This window comes from Giraffa tippelskirchi, chromosome 8 (assembly GCF_054371585.1).
Source record: "Giraffa tippelskirchi isolate mGirTip1 chromosome 8, T2T-mGirTip1v1.2.pri, whole genome shotgun sequence".
NCBI lineage: Eukaryota > Metazoa > Chordata > Mammalia > Artiodactyla > Giraffidae > Giraffa > Giraffa tippelskirchi.
The window spans coordinates 124,441,854-124,462,594 of record NC_137282.1 but is presented as its reverse complement, the minus strand read 5'-3'; the positions used below and the strand labels follow the sequence as shown (position 1 = coordinate 124,462,594).

Here is a 20,741-nt window from a genome sequence, read left to right as displayed (position 1 = left end):
GGTCGGCAGCAAGTTGGGAGCTCTGGGAACCAGCCCCTGGAGCAGAAGGGCTCTGGCAGTCACAGGCCCAGCCTCAGAATCAGATTGGCAAGCAGGAGGCCGCTTCCTGGGGCAGGAAGGGCCGGGGCGGGAGGGAGCTGTGTTAGGAAGCAATAGAGGGAATCCCTGGCAAGGGGATGAGGCCTGTGTGAAAGGCAGGAGGAGGTCCAGTGCCTGGGACTCCCCGCTTTCACTGCAGGGCGCGTGGGTTGAGTCCCTGCTCAGGGAACTAAGATCCCACCTGCCAGACAGTGCGGCCCCGCCAAACATTTTCCTTGATTCTGTTAGATCTCACAGGTGCTTCATGGGTGCCTCGCCCCAACACTGAGCAACAGAGAAGATGGTCATCTCCCCAAAGCCCCCAGCCCTGTCCAGACAGCAGAAAGGAGGCTTCCACCATCTGCCCCCGAGAGCCCCCCACACCCTCTGCTCCTTCCCTCGGCGTTATCAGAGGTGTTGACTCCGTGCCAGCCGGGCAGTCTGGCCAGAGGGGCAGTCCGTGGGGCGTTGATCTCTGGGGGAGGTCAGCTCACCGAGCGCTCACCCACTCCCATCCTCTGGGAAACCGACTAAGAGAAGGCAGCCTAGCGAGAAGTGGACGAACGGCTGGGGAGTCCGCCTTTGAGCGGGGAGGGGGCTGGGAAGGCCTGGAGGTGCTGAGATAAGGCGCGAGGTATGCTGGAGTTTCCAGTCCGCGCCCCCTGTTGGCTGACTCAGCCCTCCAGCCCGCGAGATCTTTCCCACACGACTAAAGCTCAACTCCCAACAAGACGCCGAGGGAGCCAGGTGACTCCCACCTCCTGAGCTCAGGGTCAGTCAGCTCGCCCTGGGCTGAGGGTGCCAAGGCTGTCCTCAAAAACCCCCGGGGAGAAGGCACCTTGTAGCCAGTTGGCGTCCAGATGAGTCGGGTCAGCAGAAGAGGGTGGGTTCATCCTAAAGAACTGCGCTGGGTGTGGTGGGGCAGGTGAGACCATTTAACACAAGTCCGCAGACTGTAAAACGTGACACAGGTAACAGGCCCCACCCCGGGGCTGGAGAGGTGCAGGAACCACTCCCCTCAATCCCAGCGACTCACTCAACTGCCCTTAAGAAGATAAACCCATTTCCTCTAATTCTTTCCTTGCCCTATGCCAGCTCCGGGCCTGGCCCTCTCAAGGGACGTGAACGGATTCCTTGCTCATCCAGACCCTGTGGGGTGGCGGCCAGAATTAATTAATGTTTGCAAAGTGCTCCCGAGAGCCTGGGACCAGGGACCCAGGGGCGCCAGATGAGCTGCGCAGGAAATTGCCAGGGAGAGGCGGGGAGAAGGGGCCGCCTGGAGGGACCTGGGACGCCTGGAAAAAGAGTGGCGAAGACACTCGTAGAGACAGGGAACAGGGCAGGAGAGAGGTGCGACCCCCCGAAGGTGCGGCAGGTCCGTAACTAGAGGGCCCCGGGCTCTTGGTCCACCCGCTCACCATCACCACCATCACGATTCCGCCCCACTCCAGAGTCAGCCACGTCCAGGCCCGGATGCCTGTCCCCGACTAACGCCACAGCCACCCACCTGCCCCCCGCACAGGGACCACCTGCAGAGGAAGTCCCAGCCCGCCCCCCCTTCCCCCCGCCTCTGGGGAAGAAAGGCGAGCATGCGAGGGTGGAGGCTTCGCGAAGGGGGCGCCTCCTGCCAACACAGGCGGGGCGCCCGACTCCTACCTGGGCAAATATTTCACTTCCTTTCTCTAAAAGAAGGAGGCGAGCCGCTCCCCTCTTCCTTGAAGCTGGGGGACGAACAGGTCCCCTGACGGCGGGAGGCAGCAGAACGCACGCAAACGGCACCGGGGCCCACTGCGCCCCCTCCCCGCCCGCGCCCCCCTCGAACTCGGCTCGCTCACCCCAGAGTGCTGATGAAGCCGTTGACGGAGCCCTCGGCGTACAGGGAGACGATGTCCCCGATGTGGAGGAAGCTGGACATCTCGCTCATGGCTGCGCCCGCTGGGGGAGCGGGGCGGTGGGGGCGCCCAGGGGCGCGCGGCCAGGCGCGGTGCGGAAGGCGGAGACGACCCGCGAGGCCGAGCGGGGCGCGCCCGCACCTCGGAGCCGGGCGCTCGGCGCGGCCGGGGCGGGCTGGCGGCCCCCGGAGCGGAAGGCAGCGCGGCGCGGCCCGGGAGCCGGAGGTGGCGTCCGGGTGAGGAGGTGCCCGCGTCTCGGCACACCCGCCTCCCGCCCGCCCGGCCCGGCCCGCGCGTACCTGCGGCGCGGAGGAGCAGGAAGTCTGGGGTGGCCACACACACATGCAAATCTCGCCCGGGAGGCGGGGAAGCCACACCCCGCCCCCCACGGCCCGCCCGCCGGCACCCACGTGCGCCGGCCCGCCTCCCGCGCCCCTCGCGCGTACCGGTCCAGCCTCCCGGACGCCGGCCCCGCGCGATCCCGACGGCTCCCGGGACAGATTTCCAGCTCCGGCGGGTCCCCAGCCAGACTCGCGGAGCCGCCATCCCCAGGAGGCCCAGCGGGAGCTCTCAGCCCTCGAGGTTCCCCGAAACGTCTACTCGGCCCTCGAGTCGCTGAGAGCTGGGCGGGCGGCCGCAGAAGGGGGAGCCCGGGCTCCTCAGCGGGCGCTCCCTTGAGCCGCGCCCGGAGGATGTGCCCCGGAGCGCCCTGGCTGCGGCCGCCCTGTGGCCACCGCGTCGACTCCGCTCCCAGCTGAGAGCCGTCTTGCGTGGAGAGGCGCACTCATTCCTTCGCAGCGCACATCGGGATTCATTTTTCTCAACGTAAAAAGCCTTTTCATTGCACAATAGAAAGTGCTAGGGCTTGGAGGGGAAATGAAGCAATGGCGTGGGTTTTGTTTTTTTCTCGCCGCATTCCTGTGTGCAAAGAGATCCAACTTCCGAATCAGTTCAGCCGCTCCCTCTCCAGGAGTTGGCTCCGAAACTCCTGGCTTCTTCTGTCTTTCTTTTCTTTTAAGGGGGGAAGGAAGGGGGCAGGAGTGAAAACTACCTTCGCTGGTTAATTGCGCACCCGAGCACCAGCGAGGACCGGACCAGGGCCAGCCCCCCACCCCCACCCCGGGAGTGACCCGCTGCGGTGTTGCCGCTGAACTTGTGTTCACGAAGTCCTCCCCTCAAACGCACGAACCCAGCTCGCCTGCTTTCTGTTCTGTCCCGGGGCGCTGCGGTGTTTGCTTCCTAGTCCTTTTATTTTAGCTTCTGGGATAGAGTGCCCAGTGCCACCCATTCGATCACGTTTACCCCCTTCCGACACCCCCACTCTGCCTTCCTGGGAAGGGGAAGGCTTATCCCTGGGAGAAAGGGAGGAGGGGACTGAGGATCGAAGCTGGGGGCGGGGTGGGGGAGGGAGGGAAAGACCCCGGAGGGATGAGGCCACGAGGATCCCAGAGACAGCTGCTGACCCAGGGGGAGAGAGTGAGGAACTCCTGGGCCTGTGGCTTTTCCACAAAGACCTCGAGAATGTGAGAGAGGAGGACGCCTCCAGGATTGCGTTTTCCAGTCTTTTCACCAGGACCCCACAATAGCAAATCAATTTTACCTCAGGCCTGTCGGCACCTTCATCTATATATAAGCAAAACAATAGTTTCACAAAACAATACTTACCCTTATGACCTGTGATTGCACTCTGATATTTTCTGTTCTATTTGTTTTGTTTCATTTTGTTTTTTAATACTGATTGTGAACCACTAAATTGCTCTGTTAAATGTACCAAATGAGTTGCAAATTGCAGTTGGAAAGACCTCACCCTGGCCACTCTGCCAAAAAGAGATGAGCAAATCCCGGAGAAGGAGAACCAAACCTCTCGGTCACACAGCCCTGTACATGGCAACTGGAACCAGAAGCCCAGCCCTTGACCCCCAGCTCCTGACCCCCTGCCCAGTACTCTCTCCAGGGCCTCGCACTACACTGGAGCCTCAGCTGTCTGTCCCCGGAGCCCAGCTGGGAAGGGCAAGCCTCTGAAACAGCTTCACTTGCTCCCAGAAGTCAGGACTCCACTGTGTTTCCTGCAGACAGAGAGGAAACATATGCATTTGTTCCACAAGCATTTATCAAGGGCCCACTATGTGCCTGGCCGGTTGCCTGGTCCCCTGCCCCAGACAGTGATGATGAAGAGGAATGTGCTGGAAACACCCCCTCCAGCGGCTTCACTCTGGACGTGTGCCTTCCTTGCCCTATCCACATCCAAGGGTCATGTCCTTCCTCTCCTAAGATTCAAACGGAGGGTTCCATAACTCAGCCAAGGGCTGACAGCCAGGAAGTGGAGATCAGGCCTATCTTGCCCAAAGCACCTCCCGCTGGTCCCCCTTTCACCCCCAGGTCAGGAGTGCTGTGAGCCTCTGTCCCTCCACCAACCAGGAGCACTCAGAGGTGGGGAGAGCAACCTTCATCTGGCTGAGAAGCCCTGGGAGGGATGCCCGGCAGCCTCCTGCCACACACACACTGCCTCGAGGTGCTCCTCTGGACCACGGTACCCATCCCGCGTTCCCAGAGGAGACTCCCCTGGGCTCCAGACCCCCTGTCAGCTGCCTCTTAGAAATCACCTCCACTGGAAGCACTTTTATGCATCTGGGTTCTGACGTAGAGTTTGTTTACAGAAAGGTTCAGCTGGTTAAAAAATAATAAAATGTAAGAAACTGATGATACAGCTGCAGTGAGTTCATGCCCCGCTTGTGTTTCCTCATCACCCACATGATCAAATCTACAGGACTTAGCTCAGCACACCAGACCCTGTCTCCCCACCCACCCCTTGGCAGGCACAAAGGTTACCGCTCCAGAATGGTGCTGTGAACTGCGCAGGCTGATTCTCATTGGCCTGGGATCGAGGCCCAGCTCTGCCGCTTTTCCAGAGGCCTTTCTCCCAGCCTCCTTTTCCATCCGTTAAATGGGGTGGCTACCATACCAACACCTGCGGGCAGTGGGATAAAGCCATCAGCACGGCCTCCCCCGGTTAAGAAGGACCGAGTACGTTCGACCTCGTTTCCCCAGGACCACATGCACTCCCACTCCACCACTCCCCACTTTCTAGTCCCATGGTCAGAAGGAACTCTGGATGCCCGGAGCAGCAATCTTTTAAGTCTTATTATGAAGTATTTTCAGAAATAAGATTACATTTAAAATAATAGATCAAAAAGAGAGTTAGTGCCCTATACCTATCCTCTGTTGTGGTCCTTTAATGGACCGGAACTTGGGGGTACAGAGTCGACCGATAAGAAAGTAAAGAAGGAAGAAAAGAAGCTGAGCAGCCTGAAGGGGACAGGGAGAGAGAGAGAGACACAGGGACCAGTGCTCTGGTGGAACAAAGGCATTTATTTAACATATTGTGGGCATATATATACTCTCTTACAAGATAGCCCTTTTTAGCAGAGATAGGGATAAAAAATCTTACAAGTTATTCAGGAAGCTGGAGGCTAGAATCATTTTCAAGAGAGGGGATTGTAAAAGTTACTTTCCATATCAGAAGGGAAGAGAGTTGTAAATGGCTGCTTATGAGATACATAAATTCCTATTATTCCTGAGAGCTGGCTTGCCAGCTCTTCTCACACCTGTATTCAGGGGCTGTTAAGGAACAAAAGGATTTGCGCAAGACTGAAAACAGCATTACAGGTAGCCTCTGGTTAAATGCTACCTTACAATCCTCCAACTTTGTCAAATCTTCATATTTTGCAAGTTTAGTTCCAACATATATTTTTTTAAACTAAAAAATGAGAAAAAAAAAAATGAAAAAAAAATTCAGTTGAGGTTCCTTACATGGGTGCATGCATGCTAAGTTGCTTCAGTTGTGTCCGGCTCTTTGCGACCCCATGGACTAGCTGGTCAGGCTCCTCTGTCCCTACATACACCTCCACACCTACCCTGGACCCTGCCCCAGCTCTCCCTTACCCCTGCAGAGAGAACCCTGATTTGGGAATATTGTTTCCTGCAGTTTTTATGCTTGAAAACGTACAGATGTATCCATAAACAATGTACGCTCTCTCTCCGCAGGGCTTTACACTTTGAATGAACGGTGTCGCCCCGCGTGTATCCTCTGGCACAAGGAGCAGAGTGACAGCCCACTTCCTGACCACATCACAATTTGTTTATCTGTTGGTGGGTGACCATGAAAGCCCTGTCTAGGTTTTCGCTATTACAGCCATGTTGCAGTGAACATTCTCGTCTGCTTGTGCAAACACGTGAGTGTCTCTAGGGCAGTTGGTTCAAATTATGGACTCAGACATACTCATGAGTCCTGAAATCAGCTGAAAGGATAAAGATCAGCACTTTTTAAAACTCAGAATTGATTAGGAGGTAACCAGCGTCACATGTCTTCGGGGTCACCATTAGGGTGGAAGTCACGTGTCGTGAGTGGCATGTATATTCTGGATCTCACTGTGGGCCTATTGAGGATACCTGTTCAAAAGGGATTTAAAAACTCTATTCCGGAGTGAGAACTTAGAAGGTGAACTTGCTGGATCTCAGGAAAGGTGCAGTTCGACCTCCTAGGAATTGATGAATTACGTTCCAAAGTGGCCTTTCTGAGTCACCCTCTCATGGGTCACTAGAACTATGTCCGCTGAACCATGCCCCCACCAACACTTACTACTGTCAGGCTTTCTTAGCCGGAAATTTCTTTGTTTCCCCACTCTTAGAGAACAGATAGGGGCCATCCTGAATTGTAATGCTCTCTCTCCTTTTTGGCCTCCCCCGTTAGACCATGAGTTCCCAGATAGAGGAGGTTGTGTCTGCGTTAATTTGTGTCTCCACCGGGCCTGGCACATAGCAAGTGTTCACAAAATCTGTGCAGAATTGAGCTCTCAAAGAGGAGGAGGATGGGGAGAGTATAAAAATTATTCCAGGAGGGCTTCTCCGGTGGCTCAGTGGTAAAGAATCTGCCTGCCGTTGAGGAAGACACGGATTCGATCCCTGGTCCAGGAAGATCCTATGTGCCGTGGAGCAACAAAGCCCGTGTGCCACAATTATTGAGCCTGTGCCCTAGAGCCCGGGAACTGCAACTGCTGAGCCCATGCACTGCAGCAACTAGAGGCTGTGCAACGAGAGATGCCACCGCAGGGAGAAGCCCAAGCACTGCAAGGAAGAGGAGCCCCTGCTCTCCACAGCCAGAGAAAGCCCACTCACAGCAAAGAAGACCCAGTGTAGACTGAATAAATAAGAACTTTTAAATAAATAAATAATCCTGAGAAATAATAGGAGACTGTGGGAGCCCTGGCTCAGGGTATCAGACCCCCGGGTCCCCAGGCAGGAGGTGGGAGCTTCCAGGGATGCTCTAAGTGGTTGGAAAGGAGAACTGACGGGCCTGACCCCTCCTGAGAGGCTTCAGTGGGATGACCTGAAGCTGGGGCAAAGATCAAGCCCAGGAAGGAGGCTACCTCCATCCTCATGGCAACTGGTTTACCTGGTTCAGGCCCTAACCTCCATGGCTGGGTTCCTCCAGCACCACCTCCCAAGGGGGCCTCTTCTAGAAGGAAAACAGAGAGGACGGGACAGTCGGGTCAGACAGCCCAAACTCAGGATTCACAGGGAGCCAGTGAGTGCAGGCACATCCAGGAGGGGAAACTGAGGCGCTGGGCCTGGATTGGGGGGGAATTCCTTCTCACCATATCTCTTTTTTTAACCTTTTGAATTTTGGACCATGTGGATCTTTAACCTATAATCAAAACTAAAGATGCTCAAATTCTTACCCCCCAAGTTGCAAGCTCCATGCGCCCTCAGAAAGACCTCCAGGAACCCACCTCCATCCTCTGTCCAATCCGGACTTGAGGAGTCGAGGGAAGCCAAGGGGTGGTGCTCAGCCCTCCCCCCAACCCCGGACTCAGAAGGAATTCGGGGCGTGTGCTGAGGGAAGGGGCCACCAGTTCTGACTCCAGGCCCTGTTGCCAGCGTGCCCCCCGCCTCCCCACCACCACACCTGCCTTTCTAGACTTCTCCCCAGCTCTGCTGTGGGCCTCTGCAGAGGGTCCAGACCTCTGTGAGTCTCGGGTTCCTTCTTGTAACCAAAGTTCACAGCACCTTCCCAGACTTCACCTTTGGTGTTGACTGTTCTTGGAGCTTTTCCTGGTCCTCCTTGACAGGGCCTGCGAGGGGCAGGACTGCCACCCCCATACTGGCAGTGCCATCTCAGGGTTTGGGGCCGTTAAGAGGCTGTTTGCAGGGCTTCCTCGGGCCCTCACTCCTGACGAAGCAGCCAGGCCGGGAGGGGAGGCAGATTTGAGCCAGAAGAGCTGACTCAGTGCAGCAGCCACCCTGCCCAGTCAGCCGGGCACCCCACCCACCGCCTGCCGGGGTTCCCAGAGAATTCCTTCCCCATGCCATAAGCTGCCCTGGGCGGGCACCCCGGCCCTCAGCAACCACTTAGCCACAGCCAGGGTTGCCCGTCCCGCCAAACTTCACACACAAACACACACATTCACACACACACATTCACACATACACACACACACACACACACGTACACTCACCCTCCCAGGGAACCTGGAAGGAGACAGAACTTGTTCTGTTGGTCACCCCCCACCCCCACCCCCCATCCTTCAATGTCATATCCATTCATTTCAGACATTCGCTGACCACTGACCACATGCAAGAGGAAACAGAGAGGAAATGGACAGAGGAATGCAGTCAGCTAACCCGAACACGCGGTCCCCGCCTGGGGAAGAAAGAGATCAAAGAGTCTGTGGCTACCGGTCCCCCTGGTCCCAGAAGAGAGAGTGATCCCCTCCTTCCGCTCAGTGACCTCTTGAGAGCGAAGCCCCTGGTTCTGAAGTCCTGAATCCAAGGGGCCCGACTCCTGATTTTTCCTCCTCCTCTGCCTTGAGGGGTCGCCAGCAGATAAGGCGACCCCTCCCTGGGCAAACTGTGAAAAGCAGAAGTCCTAGAGCACAACCACAGAGTCCTGGCTCCAAGCAGCGCTCTGCAGAGAAGCTGGCCTGCCTCTCTGGACCTCAGTGTCCCTGCATGTGGCGTAAGAATACAGAGCTGTGTTCGTGAGATCCTGGCAGAAAACTGGCACCACGTCCCCAGTGGGTGATTAAAGAGAGGTTAATGAATGGACGGACTTGCAGAGGTGTGGGCAGGGTTCAGGGCTCAGCCAGAGGTGGTGCAGCTCCCGGGAGCTAGTGACCAGGGTGAGTCCGGGCCTGGAAAGCAGCCAGTGGAGCAATCACTGGCCCTCTCCCCTTCCAGTGCTCTGGTCTCTTTCCTGTGCCTCCCACTGGCTCAGAGGACAAGGGAGCCTGGGTAACTCAGGCCATCAAGGCCAGCCACCCAGCACACAGAGCAAGCACGGAACAGTGGACAGTGGATCTGGAGCAGGGCAATGAATGGAGAGTATCTGTTGATAACATAAGTAACTACTTTGTAAAACCTTTAGCTCAAGCAGCAAATATCTCTATAATTGTTCTTGTTGGCATAGTCCTCAGGGTTCTCAATAAAGAGAAATACTGGTAAATCTAAAGAAATGACAACCTAATAGTGGAATTTTGTTTTATAGGATGGCCAAAGAAGGGACTTTAAAAAAAAATGTATTTATTTTTAGTTGGTGGTTTCTGCCACACATCAGGGCTTCCCAGGAGGCACTAGTGGTAAAGAACACGCCTGCCAATGCAAGAGATGTAATAGATGCAGGTTCGATCCCTGAGTTAAGAAGATCCCCTGGAGGAGGGCATGGCAACCCACTCCAGCATTCTTGCGTGGAGAATGCCATGGACAGAGAAGCCTGGTGGGCTACAGTCCCTGGGGTCGCACACAGCTGGACATGTCTGAAGCGACTGAGCACGCACCCACACCATGGATCCACGTGAATTTTTGAGGGGAGAGACGTTTATGAGACAGAGGATTTTATCCACAAAGCAGACCTCCGCGTCTCCTCCTCAGTAGAATAATCAGCTGTTGAGTAGCCACTGGCCAGAAGGATGGGCTGCACTCGCCCCCTACCCATTCTGAGTCAGAACTGGGGGAGGGGTGGAGGCTCCAGGGGAGGCTGTCTGATTACAGCTCCCCGTTACCCTCTGAGGTTACCCTATCCCGGTGCCCGGGTCAGGACCTTGGCAGGAGCCCCGGAGAAGAGGGAGGCCTCTGGCAATTCTGCATCTTTCCAGGCTTGGGGAGGGGGGGCCCTGGCCCGTGAGGGGAACTGTCCAGGCCCCTACACCTCACCTGCCAGCAAGGGAAGCAGGTTTGGAGGAGTGAGCTCACATCAATGCCGTGAGCCTGTTGAGAAAGAAGACCAGCGTGAAAACCCTCCGGGGACCAGGTCCAGGCAGGAGCAGCCTTTGTCTGGCAGGAGACGAGCGGGGTGACCTCAAGTCCACCTGGGCTGGGCCCTGCCTCCAGCTGCGCCCCACACCCACCTCGGCAGGACAGAGGCCTGGGGGCCGGGGCTGCCTGCCGCAGCTCCGAACGGCCGCAGGCTGCACCTGGCAGACAGGACCCACTCCTGCACCCAGCTTGCCAGCCTTTGTCTCTGGAGCATTCAGAAGAGGTCGCTCAGCGAGGGGTGTGCCATGCCCTCTGAGGGGGCGGGGAGGGGTCAATGTAGAGGCACTCCGCTCTAGGGGGAGAGGGAGAGAAAGGCTTGCTGTTTGCCCAGGAAGGGAGCAGACACTGGGGCCCTTGTTTGGGGGCAGCGGGGGAGCTGCTGGCCAGATGGAGAGCGGCCGGAGGCTGGGGCGGGGGTGGGGGAGGGGAGGAGGGACTCCAGGCCCAGCTATCAGCCTCTTCCTCCCACCCCCCACCCAGCTCCCTGGCCTGCCTGAGACCCAGGGAAGGGCAGCCCCCACTCCCACCCCGATATAGAACCTCCAAAGGCAGCTCTGGGGCTGAGGCCCCAACACTGCACAAACTCCCCAGATTTGGGCCGTTGACGCTGGGCAGGCTTCTCTCTGGAAGGGGCTCTCCTGGTCTGTGCTCATCGTGTCCGACTCTTTGCGACCCCGTGGACTGTAGCCCCCCAGGCTCCTCTGTCCATGGGATTCTCCAGGCAAGAATACTGGAGCGAGTTGCCACGCCCTCCTCCAGGGGATCTCCCGGACCCAGGGATCGAACCTGCATCTCCTGCGTTGGCAGCCAGTCACCTGGTTGGGAGTGAATAAACCCAGCCTCGGGCCTTCTGAGCAGCATTCCGGTGAGGAGGGTTAAGTCCGGGACCTGACAAACACTGATGAAATCTGTGCTGCGTGCAGGGCCCTGCACAGGGCAGGAGAGTGAGGGCTCCCTGAGGGCCTGAGAAGCCTGGTCACCCGGCGCCCGGCTCCTGCCCAGCCCCTGGCCCCCAGCAGACCCTGGACAAAGGGCTGGGCCCCGCAGAACCAAGCCCAGCAGCTCCCTCTCGGCCTGGCGCTGCTGCTGTTCTGCACCCTCTTTGTAAACGTAGCCACTCCCAGAAGTGTCCCCAGCACCTCAGCCAGCCCTCAGCCCTTGTCCAGGGTTGGCTGGGGGCGCAGAGAGGAAGGCCCCCCAAGGCCAGGCTCTTGGAGCAGGAGGAACAGGAGCGGGGATGGGGGGGTGGGGGGCAGAAAGGAAAACAAAACCGCAACCCGAGGCTGACACCTCACGTCCACCGCTAGGTGGCGCTCTGGCTGCATTAGTGCACTTGGCCTGTGTGCGCGCGTTTGCGACCCCATGAGCTGTAGCCCTCCAGGCCTCTCTGTCCATGGGATTCTCCAAGCAAGAAGACTGGAGTGGGTTGCCATTCCCTTCTTAGCCTGCCATCCTCCTTTTACAGGTGAGGAAGCTGCGGCTTACTGTAGCCAAGGAGACAAATAGCTGATGGACGGAGAGGGGAAATTGCTTTACTGAACAGGTCGGTAAAAGTTGCACAGCCACTAAGGTGTCTCCATTTTTCAGAGGAAGAAAGTTCAGGGAGGTGATGAGATCCACCCAAAGTCACACAGCTAGCAAGTGACAGAGGTGGGGTTCGCACTCAGACCAACCTGGCCCCAGAGCCTACGGCTTCATCTTCAGGCTGCAGAGGGCCCCAGAGAGGGAACCTGGAAGGACTCTGTTCACTGGAAAATTCCTGGCAGAGGGTGGCTCCTCTGCCCTCGCAGACCCTGCCCCAAATCCCTCCTCAGTGGTAGCCGGGGGGACCCTTGCAGTTGGGACAGGGACCCACCAAGGCCTGTGCCTCCACCTCCGGCTGCCACCTAGTTCTTACCTCTGACTCTGCCTTCCAGGGGGCCCGGCCTGGCTCCCTCTATCCTGAGCCAGTTGGGCCTCCGCACCCAGGACAGGCTGCCTCTGGGCACCACCATCTGCGGGCCACACACAGGCTGCACCTGCCCTGATTCCAGCAGATTCCAGCGCCAACCACCATGATTCATTAGCTCCCCCTTGTCCCAACAGACAAAATGTACAGCAGGAGCGAAAGAGGTTAGACAGCAGGGAGGACTTCCAGGTTGTCAGGAATGGGAGATTCGGGAATTGGGGGCCAGAGGACGTGGGGTCCTGCAGGCCCCAGGTTCCTGCAGCTCTGAGCCCTGCTGATGGGCCACCCTGGGCTCCTGCCTTGTTCAGCTAACAGACTGGGACAGGAGGCCAGGGCTTGGAGACAGGGGTGCCAGAGGCTGAGGGCTGAGCCTGGTTGAGAGCCAGCATGGGCACAGAGATAGGCATCAAGAACACCCTATGTATGGGAATGTGCTTAGTCGCTCAGTCGTGTCCGACTCTTTGAGACCCCATGGACTGGAGCCCGCAGATTCCACGGGGGCTCTGAATCCCCCTCTGTCCATGGGATTCTCCAGGCATGAATACTGGAGTGGGTTGCCATGCCTTCCTTCAGGGAATCTTCCCAACCCAGGGATCGAACCCATGTCTCCTGCATTGCAGGCGGATTCTTTACCGTCTGAGCCACGAGGGAAGCCCTTGTCCTGGCCAAACAGGAGGGACCCAGTGGAGATGCCGCCCGGAGACTCACTGTCAGATCTTGGCAGGTCACTGCCATCAGATACGGGAAGTCCTCCCGTGGGGAGGGTGGGCAGCCTGACCCAGCTCCCCCCTGCATTCTCAGACCCCAGGCCGCCATCTCTGAGGGCTCTGAGTCCAGTGTCCAGGCAGGTTCAGCCTGAGAGACAGCTGGGGAGAGGACTAAGGGAAGAATCGAGAAATATCTGGGGACAATGTTCTAATGACTACTGCTACCTAACAAATTCTCCAAAACCTGGTCGTGTGAAACAACGGCCATTTCATTTTGCTCAAAGTTCTGTGAGTCAGGATTCGGGAAGGGCCTGGCTTCCCGAAGGTGGGTCTTGCTGGGGGTCTGCCGTGTAATTGCCGAAAGATGCCAGCTGGGGCTGGAGTCATCGGAAGGCTCCGCTGGGCTGGGGGTGCACGACAGCTGCTCCCGGCACAGCCAGCAGGTGGTGCTGTTGCAGGGGGAGCGCCCCTGCGCTGCAGATGGGACCCCCGCGTGGCTTCTGACTTCTTACAGGGAGGCTGCTTTATCCCAGAGGGAAGCAGGTGGGACCTGGGTGCTCTTCTCTAACTCAGCCTCAGCAGTCACAGAGCATCACTCCCACGGTACCTGATGATGGAGGCAGTCACGGCCCTTCCAGAGCCAAGGGGAGAAGGACACAGACCCTCTCTCCCTGGGAAGACAGGCAAAGGGTGTTGGGCCCATGTTTTAGACTGAGCTCAGGTGATGTCTCAGAACAGGGCTCTCTCCCTGTGCTACCTGGGATCTCACAGTTTACAGGCCCTGGGGGACACCAGGAGACCTCAAGGCGGCATCCACCCTACAGGTTCAAAGACTGGGGCCCTGAGAGTGTACAGCCTGGGCCTCTGCACCTGCCTCAGCTCCATCCTGCCCATCTGTGACAGTGAAGGCCAAGGAGCCCTCGGGCCCTGAGCCCCAGGATGGGTGAGTAACCTGGAGAGGTATGTGTGGGTGGGGTACAAGTGCCCCAGGGGCGTTTGAGTGCGAGCGTGTGTGCCTGCAAGGATTCATGCATGTGGCTGGAGGTGGGAGGGTTACTCCACTCCCTGGAAGAAATTGTGCTCCTTCACCAAGGACCCAGGTCCTCCCCTCCCTGAGGACCAGGGTTCTGCAGGGGATGACGGGGAAGTCAAGGCAGCACCATGGGGAGGACAGGGCTTTAGGGGGGAGGGGCTGAGCGAGAAGGAAGCCTGTGGGCTGGGAGTCTGATGCTGGGGTCTCGGGGTTCAGGGCTCTCAAGCAGAGGGGGACAATCACCAGAAAGCATGGACAGCTTCCTGGTGACACAGTCAACCACAGAAACACCTGCAGAGACGGGGGAGGGGGCGTGGGGGTCAGGGAAGCCAGATAAACACGTCATCTCCAGCTCCTCCCTGAGTCAAGAGGTAAAATGTCCCCCCAGCACCCCGCCTGTCCCCACAGGCCCCAGGGAAAAGTGCCCCAGGCAGGCCAGCACCCCACGTGTGACAGCCTGTTACCCAGCCTCTGCCCTCCCTTGCCCATCCCCACCAGGGCCACCTGTTCACAGCCGTGCACCCAACAGGCTTGCAAGAGACTTCCGCTGAAGGAACGAGGCGCGGGTGCGTGCTGGGGCTGGTTGTGGGCAGGGGTCCCCCGGCCACTGCCCTCGCTCCTCTGCTGGGCCTCTGGGCAGGGTGGCTGCTGCCAGCAGCCAGTGCCCACTCCAGGGGCCCACCCAGGCCCTCAGGCACTTCCTGAGCAGCAGGACATATCCTGGCCTGAGTGCCCCTGGAAGGAGGCAGCTTATCAAAGGGGAAGGGACACTTTATTCAGGCCTGGTCACTCGCCCAGACTGGAGGTGGCATGTTCGGGTCTGGAGGGTAGGGCAGGGCACTGGCAGTGGGAGGGTCTCAGCCAGCGGGCTAGGGCGGGAGGTCTGGGGAGGCCGGATGCGCCGGCTCCACGCTCCAGGTGGTGCCAGGACCTTGGCCCTTCCAGAGATGCATTCGGCCCCCCCCTTTGCCCTTCACAGTCCCACCTTCCCTCCATTCCCGTCCTACCTCTCTGAGTCCTGGAGGAGCTTTGCATTCACTCCATTCATTCATTTAAGCAACGTGTAAGGGTATTTGGAAGGTACTAGTAAGGCTCTAGACTCTGGGGACAGAGCAGTAAACAAAACAGGCAACGGTGCCTGCCCTCGTGGAGCTCACGTTCCAGTTGAGAGGCCACAAGCACATAAACAAACTAAATATATGATGTGTCAGATGGTGGAAGTGCTCTGAAGAAACATGAAGCAGGGGAGGGGCACAGAGAGGGCTGGAGGAGAGTGATGTTTTTTCTTTATACGGAGTGATTAAGAAGGTGACCGATGACAGCAAAGGAAAGACATCAGGTAGGTAAGGAAGTGAAACATGTAAATTCCTAGGAGCAGAGCTGGCAACACAGTGGGAACAGCAAGTGCAAAGGCCCTGAGGCAGGAGTGGGCTGAGTGTGTGCAGAAAACCGCAGAGGCCAGCATGGCCGGAACGCACAGAGACAGGAGGGCAGACAGATGAGGTTGGAGACAGAGAGGGCCTTGGAAGGACTTGGCTCTCACTTGGGTGATGGAGATTCAGTGTAGGGCTTTCAACAGAGGGCTTATTTATTATTAACTGTTTAGTTGTGTTTTTTTTAACTTTATTATTTTTTTTTTTTAGTATTTTTTAAGTGTTTATGTTTTAAAATAACAGTAGCTCAGGAATTCACTGAAAGTCCAAGGGTTAGGACTCAGTGATTTCACTGCTGGGGCCCAGGTTCAATCTGACCTGATCGGGAAATAAGATTCTGCAAGCCGCACAGTGTGGCTAAAAAGAAAAAAGCAACAGTAACTCACCTTACCTAGTGCTTAATACGTATCAGCGACTTTTCTAAACAATGAACGTGTATTAATGCATTTTGTCTTCCCAATAATCTTCTTTAAAGATGATACTAGGGATACTACTGATACTAGGGAGGTCTCCACCACGAGATGCTGGTAGCACCCTGTCCCAGGTTGTGACAGACCAAAAATGTCTCCAGACACTGCCGAATGTCCCTGGGCAGACGGAATGGCCCTGGATGAGAAGCACTGCCCCAGGGTCCGCCCGGCCACCCTGCCTGCCTCTGTCCCAGCTCAGCCCCGCACCTCTCACTATAACAAGTGTTAACAGCCCCCTACCTGCCCCCCCTCCACTGCCTCCTCCACCGCGTGTCTCATCCTAGATGCCACGATAGAGCCGCTCCCCCAGCTCGATAGCCCTCGACGGCTCCCACCGCCCTGAGGATACACAGCAAGCCGCTGAGGTTGGCAGAGTGGCCCCATGTAACCCGGCCCCTACAGCTCCAGCTCTGTCCTCGAGGCCCTCCTGCTGCTGCCCTCCTTCCCTCTCTCAGTCTGGTACCTTGAGCTGAGCCCGCTCTGTGCCAGCCACCGTGCTGGGCACGCAGACCTGGGGACAAAGCCTCCCAGGGCCTGCCTTCACGATGTGTCTGTCCAGGGGAGGGAAGAGCAGGGGAACACGTGGATCCTGTTAGTTCCATAGCCAGGGAGCTGTGAGGGCCCTAGAAGAGCAGGTGCCAGAGTCGAGCTGTATAGGATGGGCAGGGCTGTGAGAAGGAGCGGGGACGATCTGGGGGCAGCACCTGTGAGGGGCTCGGGAAGTGTGGCTGTGATCCGGGGCCCAGCCAAGGCACGAGATCGCACCTGTACAGAGATGGTTGGCAGGGAGCCAAGGGCCGAGTTCACATACCTGCGGACTAAACAGGGAGACCTGGGATAGGGGAGGCCAGGGCGGTTCCGTCTGGGTCCGAGAGGCAGACAGTGGGGCCCCGGTGCCGACTGGACGCTCCCCCCATCCCTGGCGGGTCCCCCTGGCAGGCATGCTCTCTCCCCTTACTTCACCTGTCAAATCCCTCCTGCTCTTGCAAGCCCAAGTCACAGAGGGTGCCTCCTCCTCTTTGAGGCTGTCTAGGCCCTGATGGAATCACTAGCTCCTTCCTCTGCTTTCCAAACCTGTGTTATAGCAACACCCTGCTCTGATTTTTATTGCAGGGTTGCCCTGACCCCACGTGCCCACTGTGGATTTCACAAGGACAGGAAGGCAGTCATTTCTGCGTGGTCTCCGGACAGGTTAAATCGAACTGCCTTCAGCAGGGAAGCCCCAGCCCTTCGCGACCCGGGGACCCGGGGGTGGGGGGTGAGGGGGACATGGAAATACCCACCCTTGGGCATCTGGCCCAGGAGCGCACCTTCACGGGGCAGGGGCAGCCTCGGATGGCGGGGCCGTCGAGGCCAGGACGCATTTGAGGGGCCTGAGCGCGCACAGGCCCTGCTGAGGCCAAGCGGCTGCCCCGGTCGCCGTCGCCCGCGGTGGCCGGCAGGCCCTCCTCCGACTGCACACCCCGAGGCCGACCCTGCCCACCCGGAGGCGGTGGCGGGGGCGCGGCCGAGAGATTCCGCGCGGCGAGGGCCGCGGTCGCCCCCTGGTGGTGGAGCCCCTCCGGTACTCCTCACTGCCCCTTTCAACGCCGCGCCCACCGCCCTCCTAACAGCAGCAGCCGGCGAGGAACTCACCCCGGACTCCAGCAACCTCCTGCGCGGCCCCTCGCCTCACCCCGCTCACCCCTACTGTCTCCTCCCTATGCAGCCGCCAAGGGGGCCTTTTAAAATGTTAACCGCTGGTCACTCGGTCTGATAAGCTTAAACCCCTCAAGGGACTTCCCTGAGGGAAGACTCCCAATGCAGGGAGCCGGGGTTCGATCCCTGGTCAGGGAACTAGATCCTGCAAACTGCAATTAAAGACCCTGCCTGCTGCAGCTAAGACCTGCCACAGACAGATAAAGACAAATTTAAGATAAATAAAAATAAACTCTCAAAACCCAGATCAGTAAAGAATGTCACTTCCTCCTTCCTTCTTGATCTCACTTCCGCTCTGGCCAGCAGGTCTACTTCCGGTTCCTCACACGCCCCAGGCCGGCCCCTGCTTCTCCCCGGGCCCCCAAGCCCTTCCCTGATGCTCCCCGCGGTCCCTGCCCTCCCTTCTTGGTGGTCCCTGCGTCCACAGGACCTTCTCAGAGAGGCCTCCCCGTCCCACCCTCTGAGACAGCCGCCCAGCAGCTTCCTCACAGCACCTGCCACCCCCGGATCCAGTCTCTGTTCACTGTTTATCCTACTAGCAATCCTAACTGCTCAAAAAGTGCAGGTTCAGAGTGTCTTGTTCACGGCTCCCCGCCCCCACCCCGGTGCCTAGAACAGGATGTGGTGGGTGCTTAATCAATATTGATATTTGATCCCTGCCAGACAGCACTTTACTCAGCCTGCACGGGAAGCCTGTGATTCGCCCATTTCCAGGATGTGAAAACTGAGGCTCAGGGAGGTCAGGGGCCTGCCTGCAGTCACGTGAGCTTGTCAAGCTGGAGCTTTGGCTGCCACCTGGCGGAGCCTCTCCCCTCTGCTCCCGCAGCTCCTTTCCCACCTGGAAAACACCCCAGGGGACGCTGCCCTTCCCTTGCCCCGGAAGAGGCAATCCTGACCACCATTGCCACCAGGGCTTGAGGTGGCATTTTCCTCAAAGGCCCTGCCCAGGAGCCCCACCCGCCGTCTCCCCAGGCAGGCAGGCCTGCCTTTCACCCTGCCCACCTTTCCGTCCACCCTATTGCCCCCACCACCACCTACTGCCTTCCTTTAAGCCCCTACCATCCCCCATGTACCCTCAGAATGGATCCAGGGGCTGTTTCTCACCTCTGTCCCCCTCCTTCCCCCCCCAGATATATAGTAAGAGAGAGAGAAACAGAGGCCCACGTGCAGCTACCAACAGTGAGAGGTGGCGGAAGATGAGGGGTGGAGGAGAGAGACATCGGGACGGGGCAGCGGCTGGTAAGTTCTGACGTAGCAGTTCGACTTGGACCTGACTAGGGCACCAGCAGCCTGACTGGTCCCTTTGCGCATATGAGAAAGAGGCAGCTCTTGGGGTTTCAGAGCCCCTCGCCCCCAAGCCAAGCCCCCTGGTACAGGACCCAACCTGCAAGCAGTGCGCAACCGCCCTCCCCTCGCTGTCTGCACACCAGGGACAGCAGGCCGGGTCTTAATCCCCTGACCAGGGATTGAACCTGTGCCCCCTGCAGTGGAAGCGCAGTGTCTTAAACACTGGACCTCCAGGTAAGTCCTGGGAAGACGACTTTCAGTGCCACCCAGGCCTCAGGTCAGACCCACAGATGCACTGGCAGCGTTTCCCCAAAGCCTTTTGCACACACCTGCCTGGCCCCTGGCCCCTTACAGGGTGGGCCCAGCCCTCTGCACGCACCTCCCCAGGCCTTCCGCCACAGCAGGTCCCTGGGCCTTGTCACCCTCGCCTTTCCCGCTCATGAGCATAAAGCCAGGCCTGCCCACAGAAACCGGCCAAGGACCGTCTGGGACCGGGGAGGGGCCCTCAAGCCTGCGTTGACTCAGACCCCGTTTCTGCTCCCAGCCTCACTGACCCTCCTCTCTGGGGTTCACAGGAACCCAGGGAGGCGGGTGGACCACACGGTGCCAGGACCCTCACTTGACAGAGAGGGAAAGAGAGGAGCAGGGAGGGGGGGGTCCAAGGCTGAGACGCTCCCCAAGAACAGAGGTCCAGTTGGGGAGGTCCCTCGCAGGCCACTTGGCTCACGTGAGCAGCCATGGAGCCTGAGCTGCCCGCAGGGCCCAGCCTACCCTGACCCACTGTGGTGCTCGCCTGTGCCCAGGGGCCACTGGTCCTACCCAAAGACACCAGGAAAGGGGGCAGGGCGGCCCAGGTTTGGGGCCTCCCAGGAAGGGGGAAGGCAGAGAAGCACCCTCTTCGTGGGGTCCGTGAGGAGTGCTGCGTCCACATGCACGACACCGGGGAACCACAGACCGCCCTCCGAGGCCCCCATGCTTCCCACCAGCCAGCGCCCTGGAAGAAGGAATCAGGGCCCAGGTGAGTCATCTGATCACGAGGCCGCCTCTCAGCTGACTCAGGGGGACAGTCTGCATGGGCCCTTCCACCGGCCCCAGCTCAGGGCCTGAGTCAAGGATGCCAGGGGGTGGGCAGCCTGGCTGGGAAGCCCCCGCCCACTGGTGAATCACTAGCCATCTTGCCTTCAAGCTCCCCTCTGAGCCCCGGCTGGGGGGTGGGAGGCAGGGTGCTCACCTTCGCTGGACTGGGCGGGGCTGGGCGGGAGGTCAGGTTGCTGGCTGCCCCCTACCCACCCCCAGCACTGGCATCTGTCTGACAGACAGCTGCTGTTATCAATCACAATAATTATTCAAGCGGCTGCCGAGTCCTGACACTCAGCTTCAGCTCTGTACAGGCCTCGGGCTAGACCCAGTGGGAGCCCCGTGGAGAAGGCCAGACGTGTGTCTGTAAACAGCAGTGGTGTCGACAAGCGTTGGGGCGGTGTGAGCGATCTCTCACGTGTACGCTGGGGGCTCAGAGCCGGGACCGAACGGGAGGGACTGAGCGAGCCTCCCACCGGGACACCGGGAGCCAGCCGGCCCTCCCGGCAAACGGCACCTCCTGGTGTCCAAACTGCGCCTAGCCCTCCCTCCCGCTGGATGCCCACGAATCCAGGGACGAAGGTGTGCCTCCCACGACCAGTAACTCAACCCCACCCTCGCTTCTGGAATTCGGTAGAGCCGGAGGAATGTCTTCTTCTAGATGTCTGGACCTTCCTGCACCCAGGGTCCCCGGAGGTGCCCAGCACTCCGCTTGGCAGAGTGGGCCCCGACCAGGGCAGCAGGGTGGGGCCTGGCCCCCCACCCCATGGCACACCTCCGCTTGCCCAGGGGCCCCTCAACTGCCCCC

The 20,741-nt window shown here is 58.7% G+C and overlaps 2 protein-coding genes and 1 long non-coding RNA gene across 4 annotated transcripts in view; 1 reads left to right on the top strand and 2 right to left on the bottom strand.

The window, feature by feature from the left end:
* ITPR3 (inositol 1,4,5-trisphosphate receptor type 3) overlaps positions 1-2,393 on the bottom strand; it is a 67,907-nt gene extending 65,514 nt beyond the window's left edge. For both annotated transcript variants that reach the window (XM_081519911.1, XM_081519912.1), the window contains exon 1: positions 1,914-2,393. In XM_081519911.1, the coding sequence (XP_081376037.1) occupies positions 1,914-2,314 (401 nt within the window). In that variant the 5' untranslated portion in view covers positions 2,315-2,393. The remainder of the gene's footprint in view (positions 1-1,913) is intronic.
* A 1,282-nt stretch (positions 2,394-3,675) lies between these two features.
* On the bottom strand, positions 3,676-15,026 carry LOC145517480 (uncharacterized). Its single transcript, XR_014062060.1, has 6 exons — positions 14,976-15,026; positions 10,821-11,095; positions 10,373-10,572; positions 10,179-10,232; positions 4,800-4,938; positions 3,676-4,036 (listed from the first exon to the last, which is right to left on the bottom strand). It is a non-coding gene; the product is annotated as an uncharacterized LOC145517480 (long non-coding RNA).
* Positions 10,577-20,741, top strand: part of BAK1 (BCL2 antagonist/killer 1) — a 23,181-nt gene continuing 13,016 nt past the window's right edge. Inside the window, exons 1-4 of the mRNA XM_081519998.1 lie at positions 10,577-11,145; positions 11,746-11,823; positions 13,760-13,878; positions 16,985-19,874. The gene's annotated coding sequence lies outside the window, so the exon portion shown is untranslated. The remainder of the gene's footprint in view (positions 11,146-11,745; positions 11,824-13,759; positions 13,879-16,984; positions 19,875-20,741) is intronic.